The sequence below is a fragment of the Myxocyprinus asiaticus genome, chromosome 28 (assembly GCF_019703515.2).
Source record: "Myxocyprinus asiaticus isolate MX2 ecotype Aquarium Trade chromosome 28, UBuf_Myxa_2, whole genome shotgun sequence".
Taxonomy (NCBI): Eukaryota; Metazoa; Chordata; class Actinopteri; order Cypriniformes; family Catostomidae; genus Myxocyprinus; species Myxocyprinus asiaticus.
The window spans coordinates 32,933,859-32,957,106 of NC_059371.1; the positions used below are offsets into that span (position 1 = coordinate 32,933,859).

A 23,248-nucleotide genomic window follows, 5' to 3' on the forward strand; every position below is an offset into this window, starting at 1 on the left:
GTAATTCCCATCTGGGATGGCATGAGGGTTAATAAATGATGAAACATTTTTCCTTTTTGTGTGATTTCTTTGGGTTTATTTCTGCGCTATTTTGAAACAGGGCCACATTTGGAACGTCTCACTGTGGCTGTGCTTCCTTTATTTTCAGCGTATCACGTAATAATGTTTTCAGTTATTGTGTAATTATTAGTGTGTTATTGTGTCTTTATTACGAAATGTATCCAAGGTTAGGGGCATGATTAATTGCATTAATTTTTTTAATGCATACATTTTTATAGAATTAACTATTAACATAAAATTTACATGTTTAATATACAGCCTTTTTTCATATCGCAACATTATTTTCATGACAATTAAGCATATTTTTCCCCAAATTCTCAATAGGGTAACTCATCCGGACATTTTACTTTTAAGTTATAATTCCCATTATTTTTCTAAATGGTGATTCTCATTAGATTGTCATTACTGTAAGGGGCCGTTCAGACTGAACTCATTCTTGCATTCTCAAGTAACGTATTTTTACAAATTGAAGTTCTTTATTCTTCAAACACATTGTAATAAAAATGCGCAAGACGCTGAAAAAACAGCAAGAATTGACACAATGGTCAAAGACATCCGCCTAAAGCATGTTTTTAATAGAAAAACTGTTCAGATGGAGGCAAAAATGCATTTAGTGTGAACAGCGGCTAATTTCGTTATATTTACTGAACTACAGAAAAAATTGGTTATGATAGTGCCATAGAAATTCCACACTTCCCCTTTAAGGAAAATTATTAATAGGGATTACAGTATCACTTTTGATGATACTCACGTGCCATCTTCATTGCTTCGGTAAAACACCAAGAAAGGATCAGACTTCCCGAAGAAATCCTTCTTATCCAACTTGTTAGCACAGAGTTGCATGGTTGCAATGTCCTGTTATAAGACATTTTAATTACTTTGGATGAATGGGAACAACAAGTTCAAAGTGCTACCAAACAAAACACAAACAAGGTGTACAAGCAACCAAACATATCACAGCACCCTTGACTCAATACCAATTCCACCCCGACGCTATTACATCCGACAATGCATTTTAATCGCTGGCCTCGGTTAACATCACTCCAGAGGAGGAGTTCAGGACGCAACAAAGGCAAATAAGTAGGACAAGAAATCAATTCCACGGAGAGGACACTCTCTTGCGTTGAAGGAGAATTGCAAATGGTTCATACATATTAATGGAGAGTGAATGTCTCTTGTGTTTAGCTATTTATTGGTGCTGTTCTCCTCAGAATAACAGTTCTCTAGGGACTCCAACGAAAGCAGCAGGGAAGTCACACACGCAACAGATTTACTTGGAACTTGATAGAGAGACGATATCTAGGGAACACTTGAGAAACTACAGTCTGGGTGACACAGGACAGAAAGCTCATCTGCCTTTTAAAAACATCCGGTCCCGCGTGGGGAGGCTAAAGCTGTGTTTGAGGTGGACTGTCAGTCCTTATACAGGGCTTTCTGTCTAATACTTCCTGTAGCTACATGCTATTACAAGGAGACAGAGGGATGGAATTGAATATATATATATATATATATATATATATATATATATATATATATATATATATATATATACATAATTTGTGCCATTTGAAATTATATTTATGTGGTTTTTCGGCATGGCCCGAGGCACTGTAACAATGGAATTGCTGAAAAGAGTCGTATTAAAATTGACAGGTCAAATTGATGAAGTGACAAAATAGTGAGCCATTCCATAGGAAAGTGTGCGGATGAATCTCACGTAAATATATATATGGGCTATATTTTATACCAAAATCAAAAGAAAAAACAAGATAATTATGTTCTGCATAATGAAGAAGAAAATAATGCCTTTTAAAAGACCATCACAATTTTTTTTACATTGCAAAATTATTTTTATGACAATTACGCATATCGGCCCCCAAAATTCTCATACTCTGTCTACACGGAGCGCGTCCATTGACATTGAGGCTGTTTTTAAATAATCAGCAGTACAACAAATACTACCACAATGTATAAATACTTTACAATCTAAATAATATATCATAATTTTTTCCATTTACAGTAATTAAAATGAGATTTTTTTTTTTTTTTTTTTGGATTACAATAATGATAATTATCATGAAAATAATGTCACAATATAAAAAAAAAAAAAAATCTTAATACTAGGGTGCATGACCCAAAAAACCTACACAAGTGCATAAAGGGGTCAAAATGACCCCCTGAAATAAAATTATAATAAAAAAAAACTAATTCAGAGAAACCTAACAAAATGTATGAATGTGTTCTGTATGCTTATAACAAGAATAAACTTTGCTAATGGGGTAAGAAATAAATGTATTGATTCAAAGGGAAAACAAGTTTATTTTTCATACCTCATTGGCAGACTTATCTTGTTTTAAGCATAAACCCCAAGAAATTTTAAACAAGACTTCTTATGTCATTCTGTTTCTCAAGTATTTTTTTCTTGTTTTAAGGATGTTTACTGGAAAATAAGACAAAAATTTTCATTAAAAATTTACTTATTTTTTGTTGTCAAGATGAGATGACAGAAATGTAGCTACATAAATTAATTTAGGTATAATCCAGGCCTTGGCATAAACCAGATTTGTAATTAATATATGGAATATCAAAGAGAAAAAAAAAATTATAAGTTGACAAATTTATCAAAAAAAAAACAAAAAATAAAAAAATTAAATAAAAAAATACCATGAGTCAAATTTCATTATAAATGCATATGGGTTATTTTAACCCCCTTAATGAAGACTGGGGGTAGTGATACAACATTGATTTAAAACAAATTATGAACCTATGAATAATAAATATAGAAATATTTATTATATTTTGATAATAAATACAGGCAAGTTCTTGACAGGTTTCGTGATATCCAACCATGGATTCTTAAAGGACTCCATTTTTAAGTCACGTGACGCCATGCGAGGAGCGGACGTGTGAATGGCAAGCTCTGTGCACTTTGCTAGTTTTATTACTATTTGCGTCATAAACCAGTGAGATTCGATACACCCTGATTCTTAACTGTTCTAGGAAGACAATATATCAAAAAATTCAAAATCCTCGGGCTCTGGAGACACTTACGTGCTCGGGCTGATTCCCCGGAGCAACAGACCGAAAGGCCCGGACTCAATTCGGACGGTGAACTAGAAAGAAATCCGTCATGAATTGATGAATATGTCGGCAATGCTGACAAAAGCCGTTGCAGATTTGAATGATCTTGCTGTAATATGTCGATCGATTACTTCCATGAAGACGAAATTCACTGGGTTGGTTACAAGACTGTTGGACGTCGAGAGACAGATCGATTATCTTGAGTCATTGGAGATGGAATTAGCTGCTAATCCGCTAGCGACCAAGGTGGATTTGGAACGCGTTTGGGAAAAACTGGGGGATTTGGAGAATTGTAATCAACGAAACAATGTCCGAATTGTTGGAATTCCTGAGCATTCCTAGGAAGGCCTAGATATGGTGAAATTCCTAGACGAGCTCTTCCCAAGTCTGCTCGACATAACAGGCCAAAAGCTGGAAATCAAGCAAGCTCACAGTGTCTTGGCTCGGAGATCCGCTGGGGGAGACAGGCCCCAATAAATTCCAATTATCATCCGATAAAGATCTCGTGTTGTGAGAGGTGAGAATTAAAGGAAATCTTTCTTGGAAGAACCACAACATTTTCTTGTTCCCAGACTTTGCGAATTCGACAAGAAAGAAACGTGATCAATTCAAGGAATGCAAGAATCTCTTATATCAATGGAAGATCACTTTTGCACTGATGTTTCCGGCCATACTGAGAATAGATACTAAGGATGGCCGTAAAGTATTTACATGTCCAGAGCAAGTGATGTCCTTCATAAAAACATTGGAGTGAGTAAGCCATTTGGTGTTTCTCATGTGGCCCACAAGTGAACTTGACTCGCTAAATATACACTTGACTGTCTGAGGAAGCTGGGTGCCATTTTGTTTCTTTTTGTGCTGTTCCGCCTAGCAGCTGGAGTTTGTTTTGTGAAATAACACCCCTTCGGGACAGTTATGGATGAATTGGAAGGATTAAGTCATCTGCTGCACTCATGAACAGCCGGCTCACTGAACATTCGTTTGACTATCCGAGGAAACTGAATGGATTTATTTATTTATTTTTGTGCTGGTTCTGCTAGTACCTGGAGCTTGTTTTGTGGAGGAACACATCTTTGATACAGTTTTAGGAATTAATCTACACGTTCTTTGTGTTTATTTTGCCTATTGGCTGGAGTTTGTTTTATAGATTATTTTCTGTTATGTAATTCTGTCTCACAAAATTTGTATTGATGCACCGGATTTCAGCAATCCGATAGCAAAGTTGTCACGGGGACTCTAGTAGGCATACATGGACGGTTTGAGTTTAGAGGGATGGACAGCGGTTGGCGCTGTCGTGCGTGGGGTTAATGCACAAGTTTTTCTTTTTTCTGTTTGTTTGGTTCGGGGGGAGGTTCAGGGTTTGATTGTTGCACTAATGGGGTAATGTGGTCTTTATAATTTTTTTATTTTTGACACAATCTATTATTTCTAACATGTCAAAATGTCAAATGTTAATATGAGTGGATTATTTCTCTCTACGTGGAATGTGAATGGGTTGAGAGATGATATCTTGGGAACACTCGAGAAACTACGGTCTGGGTGACACAGGACAGAAAGCTCATCTGCCTTATGGCACCCCATAAAAAGAAGGAAGGTTATATCTTTTCTTAAACATAAGAAATATGATATAGTGTTTCTTCAAGAAATGCATCTTTCCCTGCAGGAAGCTGAAAAATTTGGGAAGATATGGGGTGGACATGTTTTCTTTAGTGCTGGCTCAAGTAAGAGCAGGGGAGTCATTACACTGATAAATAAACATCTACAATTTAAATGTCTCAAACAGGATAAAGATAAATTAGGAAGAGTCATTATTGTTTTAGCAGAAATTCAGGGGCAAAAGTTGATTTTGGCTAATATTTACGCACCTAACGCTGATGATCAGGGCTTTTTTATAGATCTTGAAGGGATGTTGCAAGCTGCTGGCATCCCTCATGATATAATATTGGGAGGAGACTTTAATCTTTTGATGGACTCAGTCTTTGATCATAGTGAAGCAAAAGTGTGTAAGCCCCCTAGAGCAACATTGACATTTCACAGGATGTGTAAAAATCTTGGTCTTACAGATATTTGGAGACTTGAAACCATCTGGTAGGGACAATAAATATTTTTCAACAGTCCATAAGATTTATTCTAGAATATATATATATTTTTATATCTAAATCCATCATTTCATCTGTTGTTGATTGTTCAATTGGAAACATCTTAGGGTGTGTTCACACTTGGCAGGTTTGGTTCGATTAAAACGAACTCTGGTGCGATTGTTCTGTTAGTGCGGTTCATTTGAACAAGTGTGAACACTGCCATCCAAACTTTGGTGCGCACCAAACAAGCGGACCGAGACCGCCTGAATAGTGGGTCTCGGTCCGCTTCCAAACGAACTCTGGTGCCATTCGATTGATATATGAACGCAACATGGACCAAAGACGTCTAAACGGACCAAAAACAGGAAGTAATTTGCCTAATACTGACCTCAAGCATACCTGGTTCTTCTCATCATAGGAGCTATGTTGCCCATTACAGTTCAGTACAGTCGTCGGAAACGCCATCAGCTGTCCTTGCAGCATATCTTCGTTTGTGTGTGCAACGGAGGAATTCTCAGCTGGTAAAAATACCACCATATATACATATAACGAGTGCATTTCTCCCAGCAGCTAGCATTGTTTTGGATGATTGGCAAGTTCTGTAAAAAAATATCACGTCATAAAAGCTGTCCAATCAGGTTGTGACTTTTTCCTGATGCCTTTGTTTTTGTATCTTTAGGTTCGGTGTTAAAAATGTCAGTGTGAACGCTAAGCGAACCAGGACTAAAATGTATCATTTTCTTTTTTGGTCCGGACCAAGATGACCAAGAGAACCGAACTACAAGTGTGAACACACCCTTAGTCTCAGATCAAACCCTGGTGAGTTTAGAGGTGTTGCCACATACGGAGAAAAAGAAATCATATAGTTGGTGCTTTAATGTATCCCTTTTGCAAAATCCTGATTTCCAACAAATGTTAAAGGATGAAATTAATGTTTATATGGAGACCAACTGGTCCTCAGTATCCTCTGTGGGCGTGGTTTGGGAGGCAGTTCTTAGGGGTCAGATCATACAGTATGCCTCATTCATCAAAACATCCAAAGCACGAGAACTCGTGGAGTTGGAAGGGAATATTAAAAGTGCCAAGGCAGAGCTGCAGCGCCGAATGTCATCTGATGGCCTCAGAGAATTGACCTGATTGAAATAAAGATAATATACTATTTTGTCATGGAAGGTGGAGTTTTGGCTATTCAGGGCAAGATGGTCATACTTTGAGTGGGGGACAAACAGGGAAGCTTTTGGCTAGATATATAAAGCAGAGAGAGTCCTTTTCTACCATTCCCTCAGTGAAATCTGCTGGTTGTAAAATATTTACCTCAGCCATTGATATTAATAATGCTTTTAAAGAATTCTATCTTGATCTCTATAGCTCCACGTCTTCGTCTACTGATGAGGATATTCAAAATTTTGTGGAACCATTAGAACTCCCTACACTGATGATGGAGTAAAAAAATTATCTTGATTCTGAGATAACCTTGGAGGAGCTTAGTGAGGTAATTAAGGCCTTGCCTACAGGCAAGCCTCCGGGGCCAGATGGCTTTGCCGCAGAGTTTTTTGGATCTTATGCTACAGAGCTGGCTCCACTTTTGTTAGAATTTTATACGGAATCATTAAAGAATGGAAATCTTCCGCCAACCATGACACAAGCCAAGATCAGTCTGATTCTTAAAAAAGACTAAGATCCAAGTGAGTGTAAGAGTTACCTTCCAATTTCCCTGATCCAGCTAGACGTTAAAATATTGTCAAAAATTCTGGCTAACCGATTAAGTAAAGTTATGACATCTCTTATACATATAGATCAGGTGGGGTTTATTCGGAGCCGCAGCTCTTCTGATAACATCAGGCGTTTCATAAATATCATGTGGTCAGTGGCGAATGATCAGACTCCGGTCGCTGCCATCTCACTTGACTCCGAAAAGGTGTTTGATATGCTAGAATGGGATTATCTTTTTAAGATTTTGGAAATATACGGGTTAGGAAAAACTTTTATTGGTTGGATAAGTTACTTTATAGACACCCGGTAGCAGCGGTACAAACAAATGGATTAATTTCAGATTATTTTACTCTGGATAGGGGCACCCGGCAGGGTTGCCCTCTTTCCCCATTATTGTTCTGTCTTGCCCTGGAACCATTAGCAGCCACGATAAGAAGGGAAGATGATTTTCCTGGGGTGGTGGCGGGAGTTATGGCGCATAAGCTTTTGCTTTATGCAGATGATAATTTGTTATTTGTCTCCGACCCTACTAGATCTATGCCTTGCCTCCACAGAATTATTAATTCCTTTTCTAACTTCTCAGGATACAGAGTCAATTGGTCTAAATCCGAAGCTTTGGCTCTGACAACGTACTGCCCAGTAACGGCTTTCCAGCTGGGCACCTTCCAGTGGCCCAAACAGGGCATTAAGTATTTGGCCATTTTATTCCCAGCAAATTTGTCTGATTTAGTTAAGAGTTCATTTTGACCCCTTAATTAAAAGGTTTTTGAGCGATGTGGGCAGGTGGGCTGCATTACATTTATCTATGATCAGGAAGGTTAATGTTATTAAAATGAATTGTATTCCAAAATTTAACTACTTGTTACAATCTCTCCCTGTAGATGTCTTCCTCTCTTATTTCAAGCAATTTGATAGTATAGTGAAGTCCTTCATTTGGAATGGTAAACATCCCAGATTACATTTTAATAAGTCACATAGGCCTACCCAAGATTTTGTTTTATTTTTATGCATTCGGTCTCAGATATTTGGCTCATTGGTCACTTCCACCTGAGAGAGCCCCTCCCTGGTTTTGTATTGAACAGGAAGTCCTTGCCTCTATTTTGCCATTACAAAGACTTTCTATTAAACTAACCAGAGTAGTTAAGTCACACCCCGTTATCTCGCATTTGCGCGTGGTATGGACAAAAGTGTCCAGAGTGTTTAATTAAGACATTTATTTAAATGTCGCCTCAAGCATATGGCTGAACCCTAAATTATGTATTGAAAGGTCTCCTTTCTGCTGGTCAGAGTGGATTGTGAGGGGGGTTACTACACTCAGTGACCTATATGAGAGTGGAGTGTTTAAATCTTTTGAAAATTTGGTTCAACACTTTGAGATTCCCAGATCTCAGTTCTATAGGTATTTACAGCTGCGCCACCTGCACTGTAATATTTTTGGGAGTAGCTCACACCCCCCTAAAGCAGCAGATACTATGGGAGAGGTGATTACTGCTTTTGGAAAAGGTCATGAGGCATCAGTGTATTACTCCTTGTTAATTCAGAGTCTGGGGGATGGAGCTTTAACTTCTATCAAGAGATTTAAACTTGGTATTGGAGGAGGAAGTGTGGGCTAGGATCCTAAAAAATGTCAAGTCTGCATCTTGAGATGCAAGGGTTCGCTTTATGAAATGTAAGATTTTACATAGATTCTATTGGACCCCCTCTAGATTATACTGTATAGGCTTGGTCTTAAAGACACACCCCCCTGCTGGCAATGCCAATCAGAAGATGGAGATACAATCCATGTTTTTTGGGGTTGTGCTAAGATTCAAGAATTTTGGTTGAAAGTTCAGAGTTGTATGTGTGACGTTTTGAGCACTCAAATTTTATGGGGGGATGTGGAGAGTGTAGTTTAGTTTAATTATTTGTTTATTATATTTTCTTTTTTGTTTTGTTTTTTGTTTTTTTGGTTGTGTGTGTGTTATTATGTGGGACTACAGGGATGTTCGTTGGGGTCAGGGTGGGTTTGGTGAATGGGGAGGGATATTAGAGGGTTTGAATGTGAAATGTTGATTCGTTGTATATGTGTTGGCTTTTTCTTTGTGGTGTATATATGAATCAATAAAAAAATGTTAATTACAAAAAATAATAATAAAAAAACACTTGGGTTAAAAAAAAAAGGACTAAATGTTTAGAGGATAAACTGATAAAGGTAGATTTTCTTTATCTGTCTCTCTGAACCTAATCTTAGCACACACAAAAAAAAAGAACAAAAAAAAAGAAAAAAGAAATATACTTCACCTCTAATATTTAAATACAATGCCTAAAGCATTCAGCATGATGAAAGACATTGTAGAGTCAGACTGTGTGTGTGTGTTAGCATGGTCTCATACTGACCCGGCAATTGCTGAGTTCCTCGGCTGTGAAGATAATGTTCCCACATTTTTTCCCAGGAATGCCCCTTGAGAAAATACAGATAATTGCTTTTAAACTTTTGAAAAATGTGGGGTAACAGTTTAAAGACAAGAGTTCAAATCAAACCCTTGTAATAGCTGCTACAGTTATAAGTACACTGCAAGCCCATTCAAATTCATGACAAATAAGACAACTCCATTTTTTCTGCTGTTCACTGAGTTTTCAGAGCTCTTTTTGCTGCTAAGAGCTTTCTGCGGAACAATTTGATTGCACTGGCGTAATGGCGGAGCACTTCAGGTGCTGAATAGCCCACATGGAACCTCTGAAAAAAACATGATTCAACTGAAAAGAGGGAAAGTGTAGGGAATGAGGGGAGAAGGGTGATGAGGGTTAGCTAGGAGGAAAAAAAATATTAAAGGCAGTGGGAGAGCACTGAAAATCTGTTTGAGGGAAAAGAGAGATATATTCTTTCAGGGAAAGAGAGGAATAAGCAAAAATTAATTCATGGAACTGTATAAACACAAAGAAAGATGCTGAGCTCATATTGAGGTTAATGGATGAATGAGGTTAAAGTCGACATGAAATGATGTTGGCAAAACCTTTTTACTTCCATAATCTGACATATTTCTGAGTTACAGAGTATCTTCAATGAGAAAAAAAATAAATAAATCAATCGGGAAATTATTGGATTGTGAAAAGTGGGCGTTACATACCAAAATGGAGCCAGGTGGTTAGAAGAGAAGCATTGAAAAATAAAAGGACTTGGTGTAGTCAGCCGAAAACAAAAGTTGTTTCAAGTTTTTCAAGCCAACATACTGTTCTACACTTTAAAGAAATATTCCGGGTTCAATACAAGTTAAGCTTAACTGACAATTGAGTGCATGCACCATACTGAACAATATATGGCTTGCTTTGCCATTGCCAGTTTTGATCATTGCCTGTATTTTTAGACTTGTTTGTATCTGCTTTATTTGGACTAATTAGCTTGTTATTTAATCCTGTTATTAAACGTTGTGCTGTTTCCTGTATAATTTTTGGATTTACTTTATTCTCAAGTAAAGTTTTGGCTCTCCACTTGTTTAAAGTTGGGTCTCCACTTGTTTAAATCACACAGTGGAAGTGAATGGGGCCAATTTTTGGAGGGTTTAAAGGCAGAAATGTGAATCTTGTAATTTGATAAAAGCACTACCATTAATTTCTGTTAAATAATTGGTTATTTGACCTGTAAAGTTGTTTAAAATCATTGTTTTACAGTCGATTTAGGATTTACAGCTTTAAGTCGTCATCACAACGAAGTTGTAAAATTGGATATAACTACACAAATTCTACCACACTAAAATCAGGCTAACACTCATATTAGCCGCGTTTCCACTATCGGGCCAAATGAGGGCGTGCTAGTGCTTGCCAGAGCCAGTTGCATTCCCACTCTCACTTCCGGGGCCTCATTGTTCCTCCTTGGGGCTGTCTCTGGGCCAATGGCCTTTGGTCCGCCGATTACCCTTTGGCCAAACAAGGCCAACTGGGGATTGAGGTGGTGGTGTCAATGTCAAAAGCAGAGTTTTGCCAAACTTCCAAGGCAGGCACAGTACAAATCTGTTAAAATGCACAATGGACAAAGCGGTACCCAAAGAAAGAACTTTCTATGGTTCGAGATCATGGACGATGTGCTGGGTCATCGTCCCGCTGTTAGTGGAGAGACCGCTTGGGACACCATGTCAGTTACAGTCGATGAGTTGTCAATGCTAACCAGGGTGGCGTATTAAAGGAATGTTCCGGGTTCAGTACAAGTCAAGCTCAATCGACAGCATTTGTAGCATAATGCTGATTACAACAAAAATGTATTTCAACTCATTCCTCATTTTCTTAAAAAAAAAAAAAAAGACAGAAAAGCAAAAAATCAAGGTTACAGTGAGGCACTTACAATGGAAGTGAATGGGGACAATTTTTTGAGGGTTTAAGCACAAAAATGTGAAGCTTATAATTTTATAAAAGCACTTGCATTAATTCTTCTGTTATAATTTGTGCATTATTTGAGCTATAAATGTAAGTTTCTATTTTAGGGTTGAAGGTTTGTTGACATTACATTGTCATGGTAACAAAGTTGTAAAATTGGCTATAACTTGACACAGAAAAGGGTTGTAAGTGGTTTTATCACACTAAAATCATGTTTACACGCATATCCTTTATGTCTTGTGGCTATAATTTTGAAACAGTGAGTATTTTAACATTCAGAAAGTGGCCAGCATTGAAGTGCCTTACTGTAACCTCGATTTTTAAATACACGAGCAACGAGTCTAAATGATTTTCTATGGAAATCAATATTAAGCCACAAATGCTGGCAATTGAATTTAACTTGTATTGAACCTGGAACATTCCTTTCAGGGCAGGCTTTAGTGCAACGCTGCGGGGCTTTTCGCCCAATGGTGGGAACACAGATCATTTTTGGTCTCGCTGCTCGAGGTCCGAGACTATTGGCCCGGGCAGGCCAGGTGATGGCCCTGGCTCGCACTGGCCCGATAGTGGAAAAACGACTACTGTTTACATCCTGTGGCTATACTTTTGAAACAGTGAGTATTTACATTTTTATGGATTGGCCCCATTCACTTCCATTGTAAGTGCCTCACTGTAACCCGGATTTGCTTTTTTTTTTTTTTAAGAAACATCATTTTTGTGGTAATCATCATTATGTCACAAATGCTGTCGATTGAGCTTAACTTGTATTAAACCTGGAATATTCCTTTAAGTTGATTCTTTTTTTTTTTCTTTTTTTTTCAAAAACCCAAAACCAAGACCAGAATTTCTAATTGTAGCTCCACCTAGAGCTTTCAAGCTACATCCATTGAATTTGGTACCATCCTTCAGACTGTTTAAACTGTTTCTAACGGATCAGACTTATTGTTTTCTCACAGCTGCCGATCAAAACTCTAAAAATTCCCATAGACTTAAATTACAATCAAACAGGCCAAGACTATTAAAACTCCAAGTGTCAAAAATTCAAATGTAAACAAAAACGCACAAAGCCTTTAATCTGCTCTCTCTCTCTCCCTCTCTCTCTCTCTCTCTCTCTCTCGCCTTTCTTTGTGTTATAAACTTTCATACAAGGCTTTGTCAAGCCAACATCAAACTTTACTAACCTAGTTAAATCTGTATGTATTGCGAAGACAACATGCACCAGTATAACATACACATGAACAATAAAGCTGAGGTGTGTAATTTTTTACATGCTAAAAGACGTTCTTCTATCCAAGCTTAATATGCAGTGCTTACTATAAGTAAGCCATTTGTAGGTTGTTTTCCTCAAAAAGTCTCTGTGGCACCATCAGAACATTCCTGTGTGTTTGATCATTCTGACCAGCCCGACACCACAACATAGCCTCAACTGATCAACTGATAGGACTATTTTTTGGTTCCACCAATGACAGACAAGGGGAGGGATTGGGAAACCTGTTTGAAAACAATCATTATTTTTGCAATTCCGTTCGGCAATGTTAGTGGCACAGAAATTACACACTTCACACTTCACTTCACAATGAAATAGTGTCCATATTGATTTCATGTTGACTCAAGAACATGAGGTTAATGCAAAAATATCCAGTAGTGTTATACTGTAGTCTCGGTAGTCCAAGATATTTGTCATAAAATTTAGAAATATTCAAATAAGATAATTAATTCCAGCTCTAAAGGTCCGTCTCCATGGTCACAGACTCTTTTTCAACATTTTTATAACACATACAGTACTTAGTGTTTCATCTGTGCTGTGACAATCTAAAACAGAATTCCCACGGGAATGGATATCACCACAACTATAGAATGGCAGATTGTCCTGATACTTTAGAACACACAGAAACATGCATACACTTACAACTGTATGAGCACATTCACACACTGGCCACCTGCAGGGCAGAAATCCAGTTAAAGCTCAATTATGCAAAAGGAATTTGGTCTGAAGGATATCTCTAAAACAGACAAGCGTCCCACCATGCTTCACATCTCCCCCTCCTGAGACACATGTCAGATCCAGACATGCAGGTAAAATTCAGTGAGACAGATCTGCCATGGAGAAGGCAAAAGGTGGCATGGAGGCTGAAACTGACTCTCTGCAGTGGAAGTATTTTATCAGGTTATGTCCAGTTGACTGAGTTGTAATGCATGTTATTATAAAGCACTTTTTAAAAATACATGGTTGTTATGCCCTTTTCCCAACTTGACTGCACATTGTGAAAAAATAAATCCAATGGCGATAGGGTCATTCTCCAAATGATGACTTTCTATCTTCAGCAGAACACAAACTAAAATTTTTAGAAGAATATTTTAACTCTGTAGGTCCATCCAATGCAAGTGAATGGTGATCAGATCTTTGTAGCGCCAAAAATCACATAAAGGAAACATAGAAGTAATCCATAAGACTCCAGTGGTTAAATCCATATCTTCAGAAGCAATATAACAGGTGTGAGTGACAAACAGATCAAAATGTAAGTCCTTTTTTTACCCTAAATCTCCACTTTCACTTTTCCATCTGAAAGTCACATGTGGTGCCTGTTTAGTTTCACTTTCACATCTGAAAGTGAAAATTAAAGTGGAGATTCAGAGTAAAAAAGTAAATAAATATTGTTCTGTTTCTCGCCCACATGTATTATATCGCTTCTGAAGAGATGGATTTAAACACTGGAGTCATATGTGTTAATTTTATGCATTTTTTGTGATTTTTAGATCTTCAAAAGTCTGATCACCATTCAGGAACAAACTGAGGCACTTTTCTCCCATCGCGGAGCAGGTCAGTCAAGAGCAGAGAGCCAAACATAACAGCAGGTGTTTACTGTCAAGTCTTAAAGGAGAAGCAGCACCAAAACCGAGTGTTTCTGACAGAGGGTCAGAATGAGGATGGAAAATTATAATATTTTAAGGATAAGTGATTGTTTTTTTTTTTTTTTGTTTTTTTGTGCAAAAGTTTTTTCTAATATTATAATTAAAACTCAAGTAACATTTTTACTTCCGGAACCAGACTTTTGCGCTCTATTGGAATTTGCAAGAAGTAAACATCTGTTTATCTTTGTTGTGTAATGTTTGTCAGAATGTCAGAATGTCTCTGTTACCAAGATTTTGTATTATAAACAACTGATGATTAAAAAATGGATATTTGAAATATCTGCATTAAAGGAATATTCCAGGTTTAATACAAGTAAAGCTCAACTGACAGCATTTGTGGCACAACATGATTACCACAAAAGTTAATTTCGACTGGTCCCTCCTTTTCTTTAAAAAAGTACAAATCGAGGTTACAGTTAGGCACTTACAATGGAAGTGAATGGGGCCATTTTTTGGAGGGTCTAAAGGCAGAAATGTGAAGCACTTTATTATATTAATTTAGTGTGAGATGGCACAATGCAATTTATTAACACCTAAAGACATTCTTTGCATGATAGAATGTTTCCAATCTTACAAAAAATTACTTTAAAAAAGGCATCTGTTGCATAGAATGATTAAAGATCACAAATGCAGCATCTGAATTTACAAGAAACAATACTGCAAAGAATAAACCAAGCTACTGTAGACTTCGGGAGTCCAAGAACATCCCACTAGTGAGCTGTATTATAAAGACCAAGCAGGAGAGAGTTGGGCATGTCCAAAAAGGTCCACATCTGGCCTCAGGCACCAGCTCATCATGCTCAAGGTCACCCGTGGCTCATCATAACCGAACATTTTCTCATTACTCAGTACTAGTGACTGTGTAACTCGAGACAGCTGTCCGTGTCACTAACTCTCTGCATTCACTTTCCTGCTGCTATGGAAACAACTTATAAAGGTGAGCCGAGAAGGTTTTCAATTCCAGCTTGTGCTGTATATGAAGGCTCTATCACTCCTAGCACACACAAAAGAACAGGAAGTTCCAGTAGTGTTAGTCTAAAGAAAGGAATGGAAGGAGAGATAAAAATAAATAAAAACCACTGACTGACAGCAGTGAATTGAATGAAGTAATGAATTAATAACATTTAATGAATGACATTTAACATTTCAAGTAGAGAAGTCTTTATTGAATTAAGAATGAGTCTCTCAAAAATCTTCTTTTCAGTTAATGGGATAGTTCACCCAAAATGAAAATGCTGTCGCAATTTATTGGCGATCCAAACCTGTAAAACAGAATGTCAATACCTAATATTCTGCTTAACGTCTCCTTTTGTGTTCCACTGAAGACAGAACGTCATACAGATATGGAAGGACATGAGGGTGAGCAAATGATGACAGAATTTTCATTTTTGGGAGAACTATTCCTTTTAAATCATGCTGTGGCATGAAACTCACTATTCATGGTCAGACTGGCAAAGAATGCACTGCTTTCCAGCTAAGCCGTCACCTCTCTAACACAGCATATCTGACAGACAGAACAAAAGCATCTCAAAATTTTATCTGAAAGCTTCAAAACCCTCAGTTTTTGTGTGTCAGAGCCAAAAAACATCCTCCCTGCATGTTTAATCAGAGTCTCGGGCAGCCAGTATAAATCCGGGCAGCATAATATCTCAGAAGCAGAGTCCCCCTTACTGGACGCAGAACATCAAACACTGCTGTATATGTGTCACTGATGTCCCAAGAGATCTGTTCAAAGTAAAAAAATTAAAAATAAATACAGTTGAAGTCAGAAGTTTACATACACTTAGGTTGAAGTCATTAAAACTCAGTTTTTAACCACTCCACAGATTTAATATTAGCAAACTATAATTTTGGCAATTCGTTTAGGACAACTACTTTCTGCATTACACGAGTAATTTTTCCAACGAATGTTTACAGACAGATTGTTTCACTTTTAATTGACTATATCACAATTCCATTGGGTCAGAAGTTTAATATACTTACTTAACTGTGCCTTTAAGCAGCTTGAAAAATTCCAGAAAATGATGTAAAGACTTTAGACAATTAGCCATTTAGCTTCTGATAGGAGGTGTTCTGAACTGGAGGTGTAACTGTGGATGTATTTTAAGGACTACCTTCAAACTCAGTGCCTCTTTGCTTGACATCATGGGAAAATCAAAAGAAATCAGCAAAGATCTCAGAAAAAAAAAAAAAACGTTGGACCTCCACAAGTCTGGTTCATCCTTGATAGCAATTTCCAAATGCCTGAAGGTACCACGTTCATCTGTACAAAAAAATAGTACGCAAGTATAAGCACCATTGGACCACGCAGCCATCACACCACTCAGGAAGTAGACTCATTCTGTCTCCTAGAGATGAACGTAGTTTGGTGCGAAAAGTGCAAGTCAATCCCAGAACAACAGCAAAGGACCTTGTGAAGATGCTGGAGGAAACAGGTAGACAAGTACCTATATCCACAGTAAAACGAGTCCTATATCGACATAACCTGAAAGGATGCACAGCACGGAAGAAGCCACTGCTCCAAAACAGCCATAAAAAAGTCAGACTACAGTTTGCAAGTGCACATGGGGACAAAGATCTTACTTTTTGGAGAAATCTCCTCTGGTCTTATTAAATAAAAATGGAACATTTTGGCCATAATGACCATCGTTATGTTTGGAGGAAAAAGGGTGAGGCTTGCAAGCCGAAGAACACCATCCCAACCGTGAAGCATGGGGGTGGCAGCATCATGTTGTGGGGGTGCTTTGCTGCAGGAGGGACTGGTGCACTTCACAAAATAGATGGCATCATGAGGAAGGAAAATTATGTGGATATATTGAAGCAACATCTCAAAACATCAGCCAGGAAGTTAAAGCTTGGTCGCAAATAAGTCTTCCAAATGGACAATGACCCCAAGCATACCACCAAAATTGTGGCAAAATGGCTTAAGGACAAAAAAGTCAAGGTATTGGGGTGGCCATCACAAAGCCCTGACCTCAATCTGATAGAAAATGTGTGGGCAGATCTGAAAAAGCATGTGCGAGCAAGGAGGCCTGACTCAATTACACCAGTTCTGTCTGGAGGAATGGGCCAAAATTCCAGCAACTTTTTGTGAGAAGCTTGTGGAAGGCTACCCAAAACATTTGATCCAAGTTAAACAACTTAAAGACAATGCTACCAAATACTAACAAATTGTATGTAAACTTCTGACCCATTGGGAATGTGATGAAAGGAATAAAAGCTGAAATAAATCATTCTCTCTACTATTATTCTAACATTTCACATTCTTAAAATAAAGTAGTGATCCTAACTGACTTAAGACAGGGAATGTTTTCTATGATTAAATGTCAGGAATTGTGAAAAACTGAGTTTAAATGTATTTGGCTAAGGTGTATGCAAAATTCTGACTTCAACTGTAAATAAAAAAGTAAATGTTCAAAATTGAACGCTACATCGTGATTCTTTTTTTTTTTACACTTAAAACATTAAAGTCCACGTATATAGGTCAGGCATTTGAGGTATCATTTGAAAGCTTACAATCGGAACTTTTCAGAGAACACCATCACTTTTGCATCTATTTTACACAAAATAACAACATAAGGCCTGAAAACATGGTAATGGGGTAGAAATATTAATTTGAATATAAAAGTCTTTCACATGGCACTTAAATGAACAAGTCATATATCAAATGAAAGCTCCCATTCTCAGAAATGTGACTGTACCGTTTATTTTTGTTGCCCTAATACCACAGTTTGAATACAGTATAATTAGTTTTAATTTTAATGTAAAACTGTATCTGTAAAGTTAAATAACAGTAGCCAATAAATACAAACCAGTGACCACATATTAATTACATTCATATTAATGTACTAAGTCACATTGTTTGGCGACCATAAACAGGAAGAATTGTTTATCATGATTAGTATTATTAATGAAGTATACTTGATTTTTTTCTGAAGAAAATATGACTGGTGCTTAGCCATGCAAAATCTGCCACCACCTTGCCAGGGTGTTCAGGGTAGTTGCCTGAGTGATTGCTAGATGATCGCTTACTGGCCGAAGCCAAAAGAACCCACCCTATGGCCTCTAGATGTAGCTCGGGTCCCTCCTTCAATGTAAGTCTAAGATATTTTTTGCCCAATTTATCATCCGCCAGGTACAATTTTTAATACGACTGTTTAGACAAGTAATACATAGTAATTGTACGCTCCCTCAATTGCTTTAAGACACGGAAAACATGGCTTTCACTAAAATTTCGTAAGAAATGCATCAATAACGAGTTTAATACAGTAAACGAACAAATAATCTATACAAAAACTATTTGTGCATTTCGATATTTTAACACAACATGCTTTTTTCTACATTAATATGTCCATATTAATGAGGGGAGACATGGTGGACTGATCTCCCAGTGAAATCGTAAACAGTAGGTTGAATTTTCTTTAGCTAAAATCAGTCTGTGCTTACCAAAATTCGAAATACTGCCCCAGGTGGCCAAAGCGGTAAGTGCTGTTGGTCGTATGGGCATGTGTGATCCATGGCCGGAGCTAGGGGTGGGCTACCAGGGTTGAAGCCATGGATGTTTTCAGTAAAGCCCCGAGTGTGTTCATCATCATGTAGTGATGGCAAAAGTACAAGTGCTTCGTAACAAGTTGATACTAAATATATATTTACTATTAAGTATATACATATAAATATATATATATATAAATTAATGAGACTAGTCTTTCTAAAGTTTTATTATCTATAGTATTATAATAAAGTGTATTATATTCTGATATTTCATCAAAGGATGGCCCCATAAATATCCACAAAGTTCTGGGCTAAGCCACGAATATTCACTGTCCCAAGAACCACCCCTGGTGTGAGCTCTATATTTCGGGGAATGTCCACAGAGGGGCGCCAAAAGTGAGTTGTAATGTGAGTTCTTTTCAATTGTACAGGATGTGATACAATGAAGAGAATGCATATTTTATAAACTGTTCCCCCAAACCAAACCTAAACCCAACCATCAGTTGTGTAAAAATGTAATGTTAGGTGGAAAAGAGCAACCTCCGAATTGCACTCTTTCACTGATTATAAAAATGCGATCGCTTCCTGGTTTCAATGCAGGATTCAAACCTGGGTCTCCCATGTTGCTGATGCAACGCACCACGAGGGTAGGTAAACATGCTCTAGCCAATGCAAAAATGTCTGTTGAGAGATGACGCGTGTCAGTGTCAGCATAATATAGCTGATCCTAGGGTACTGGAACTTTCAGAAACAACATGCCGACTTCCCGTGTGATCATACTCCACATGGTGCAACGAGTGCTATTCAGTGAAAGTTTATGGCAGATACCTTTACAATTCACATCAATGGCGCAAAAGATCAATGTTGATTGGACAAGAGGCTCTGAGCATGTCATTTTGGGTGCCAGGATGAAAAACGTTGAACTGTTATTTATATTATTTCTAACTCAGGCTTTACAGAGTTAATTATTTTCATGAAAATTTGTTAGAAATGTTGAGAAATTTTAGTAGCTTTTGGGAACAACATTGCAGACACCAAAAACAATAGTCTGTACTTCCCCACTTTTGAAAAGCACCAGCCACCACCTGGCAAGCGCCACTAATTATTTATTGAACATTGGTGTCTTTCATCATAACACTGTTGCCGCTTCATGTCATCCATAACAACACCCCTTAACCACATTAAAATCACTGCAATGCATGGCCTCTTACGGCTTATTGCTTTAATTTGTCACACAGCCAGTTGTGCTCTTCAACTGGCACATAGATGTGACAAAATCATGTAGCGAAATGCTGCTGTTATTGTAGATAGAATGGATTCATCAGTATAATGGTGCCTCATAAAGGTGAATTACATGAATTTTAAAATATTGCAAGCTGCTAAAAATACAGTTTGAGAGACAGCATTAAAACCCGCGCAGTGTTTAATATGCTGTTGTTGAAGTACACTGCAGGTACAGCCATGGGAATAGACTAGAGAATGAGTAAATCGGCCATTTAGATGACGATGGTGTGGATTTTAGTGAGCACGCATTACTGATCTCACTGTAGGAGAGATGGCGTTCGGTCAGATCAGGTTAATCGCTGTCAAAATTCCTCTGCAAGTACACTACTCAAAACACTAACACACATATTGCACAGGTGCAAATCAGAGCAATTATCAAGCAGATAAATGTCTGCTGAAGAGGACGCCAATGTAGAGAAATGCAAAATGCATCTGAAGTGCGTGATCCACATAAGCGCAGTGATCATGTGACCATTTATTCAATTATGCATAATGAATCTTAAAGGCCTCTCATTGTTTACAGGTCTCTCGGCTCACGGATTTGGTGCACATACATCTGGGGCATGAATCAAGAACTTTGCTTAACTTGTAAGCCCATGGTTCCCCAACTGAGCACTCTTAATAACCAGAGACTCATTTGAAGGTCAAACACAACAGCTGTGTCTACATATAAAAAGATCTTAAGATACACTTAACCTTATATATTCGCCCACTGAAATAACCTCACCCTCACCAGAATACAAAGTAAACAACGTTGGTGACATTAGAGCAAATGTAACAGGAAATTTGTCTTGACAGAGTAAATGACAAGAGAATTTTCATTTTTAGGTGAACTATTCCTTTAACAAAGAAAAACAAAAACACACTTATGAGTCACCAAAGAATGGTAGCAGCCTGCTGGGCCACCATCTTTCCTATTTGTGATCTATCAAACATGAATATAGAAACACATTTTTCTTTTGTTTGTATTTTTTGCTCAAGATATGTGACACCAAGTTTGATTTCAATTAAGCCAAACACAATTGGTTTACATGTTTTGTCATCGATCACAATGCACCAAGATTGAATATGAGGAAGCGCGGATAAGATTTGGAAGCTACAGTGGTAGGGAAGATTTTCCGTGAGTGATGACTTAATATTTCAGTCTGCTCTATACTGAAAGCTATCAAAGCCTTCACAAGACTTGAAATACAGTGCAAGTTGTACAGACTACTCTCATGGTTCTTTTATGGTATCAAAAAAGAAAATATTTTCTTTTGCATTTCATGGAAGAAAGTATGTCATATGGGTTTGGAACAATATGGGGGTGAACAAATTATGAATTTTCAATTTTGGTTGAACTATTCCTTTAAACAAATAATTATTTTACAGAATATTTACTCTTTTATTTTTGGAATATTTACCAAAAGTTCACTCAAAAGTATTTAAAAACAGAATATGTGCATTTTCCATTACATGCACATAAATTCGCTGATAACTGGGTCATTGACAAATATGGTTGTTTGAGGAGATAAAAATGCATGACTAAATGAAATGTAAAAAAATCTAGTTTAAAACACACGTCAAGTTCATTGAAGTGTAACCTTTGTGTCCATTTTGGTTTCATGCCATTTTGAAAAACATGTATTGCATTTTCTATAAAAGAAAATTAAAAAAAAGATTCAATGACTTTAAAAATGTCATGTGGTGTAACTATCAAGTAAAAAGGTATTAAAGGCACTTTCTTTGCACCTTAAATACATGAGAGTGTAAAAGTTTTCAAACTTTCTTAAATAAAAAGAAATATTTTTAACAAATATTCATGAACTTTTGAGAAAAGAATATCAAGAAGTTTTCTCAGGGGTACACCACATGACCTAAACAAAATGGGCCTTTTTATAAAAAATGTCAAAATATCAGATATTATTTTTAAACTACACACAGTCATGAGGGTCTATAGGGGTCCTCTTTGTTTAATGGTTTTTGTCAACATAAATAATAAAAAGGGTTCCGTACATGTTGGTTACACCACATGACTTTGATTTGGTGGACAAAGGTTTTTCAAATATTAATCATATTTTAAAATACAATACATTTCGTCACTGCTTATTTTTAATAAATATTAATAAAAGATAATTTTTACAATACTCATGCCAAAAATATAAAAATGACTGAACTTTAAATTGAAAACATGTTTATCGTAGCAAAAGTGTATTCAAGTAATCATTTTGTGTGAATTGCAATTTTATGTATTTTTGTAAAAATGTAATATATATCTGGACAAAAAAAAATTTAGTCACATGATTCACATCACCGACTCAACTACAAAAAATCAGCTTATTCAAAAACTTATTCTGACAACACAAGAAAACCACATTTACATGAGATTTGAAATCATGATGTTATTCTCTACATTTGATGTCAAAACGAAAACAGGCATGCAAACAACATTTGTTGAGCTGTAAAGTTGTTTACATTTTAATTTTTACAGCCATTTTAGGGTTTTAGAGTTTGTTGACATTACATCGTCATGGCAACAAAGTTGTAAAATTGGCTATAACTTTACACAGAAAATGTTAGTTTGTGATTTTATCACACTAAAATCATGTTAACACACATATTGTTAATGTCTTGTCATGTCTTGTACTTTTGAAAAAGTGAGCATTTTAATATTCAAAAATTGGCCCCAATTCACTTCCATTGTAAGTGCCTCACTGCAACCCAGATTTTTGCTTGTTTTAAAGAAAAGGCCTTTAAGGCTTTCACATGACCGTACTCATTGTCAACTTATTAAGCGTAGTTGGTGTAAGAACGTGCATTTAAATGTGCTCATTGAGAAATTTGTCCGTAGCTTTTAGAACTAAAAACACTTCTGTTGATCTACCAAGCAACCACGGATATCAGCCTTTTCAATAATCTCAAATATGCGTCAAATAATGGTCAATTAATTGGCCAAGCCAATTAGCAAACATGCAGTGCTTCAATGTTTCTAATTTATGAAATATTTATCTGTGGTTTACAGAAAATGTCCTTGTTTTCCATGTAATAGATTGTGAAAATCCATTGTAATGCTATTTCAGCTTCTGATTTCTAAGTCTCATAAGCATCAATACTCAGACTCAGTGCTACCCCATTTGGCACCCTAGGCAAGCTTCAACCGATTCAAACGAGCCTGCATGTTAGACAAATTCATTGAGAAGAACCGACTCAAAAGACTGATTAATTCATGCATCGGGCATCACTTCGATTCACAAGCCCCACGCTCGTAAGTCTATGGCCGCGTTCACAATGGCATACTA

At 37.0% G+C, this 23,248-nt stretch overlaps 1 protein-coding gene across 2 annotated transcripts in view; it reads right to left on the reverse strand.

Annotated features, from left to right (window-relative positions):
• Positions 1-23,248, reverse strand: part of LOC127419306 (copine-9-like) — a 114,561-nt gene that overhangs the window by 41,097 nt on the left and 50,216 nt on the right. For both annotated transcript variants that reach the window (XR_007893639.1, XM_051660623.1), the window contains 2 exons: positions 9,312-9,375; positions 812-915 (listed from right to left, as the gene is read on the reverse strand). Coding sequence is in view for 1 of the 2 variants with exons in the window: in XM_051660623.1 (XP_051516583.1) it covers positions 812-915; positions 9,312-9,375 (168 nt within the window). In the remaining variant the exon portion in view is untranslated. The remainder of the gene's footprint in view (positions 1-811; positions 916-9,311; positions 9,376-23,248) is intronic.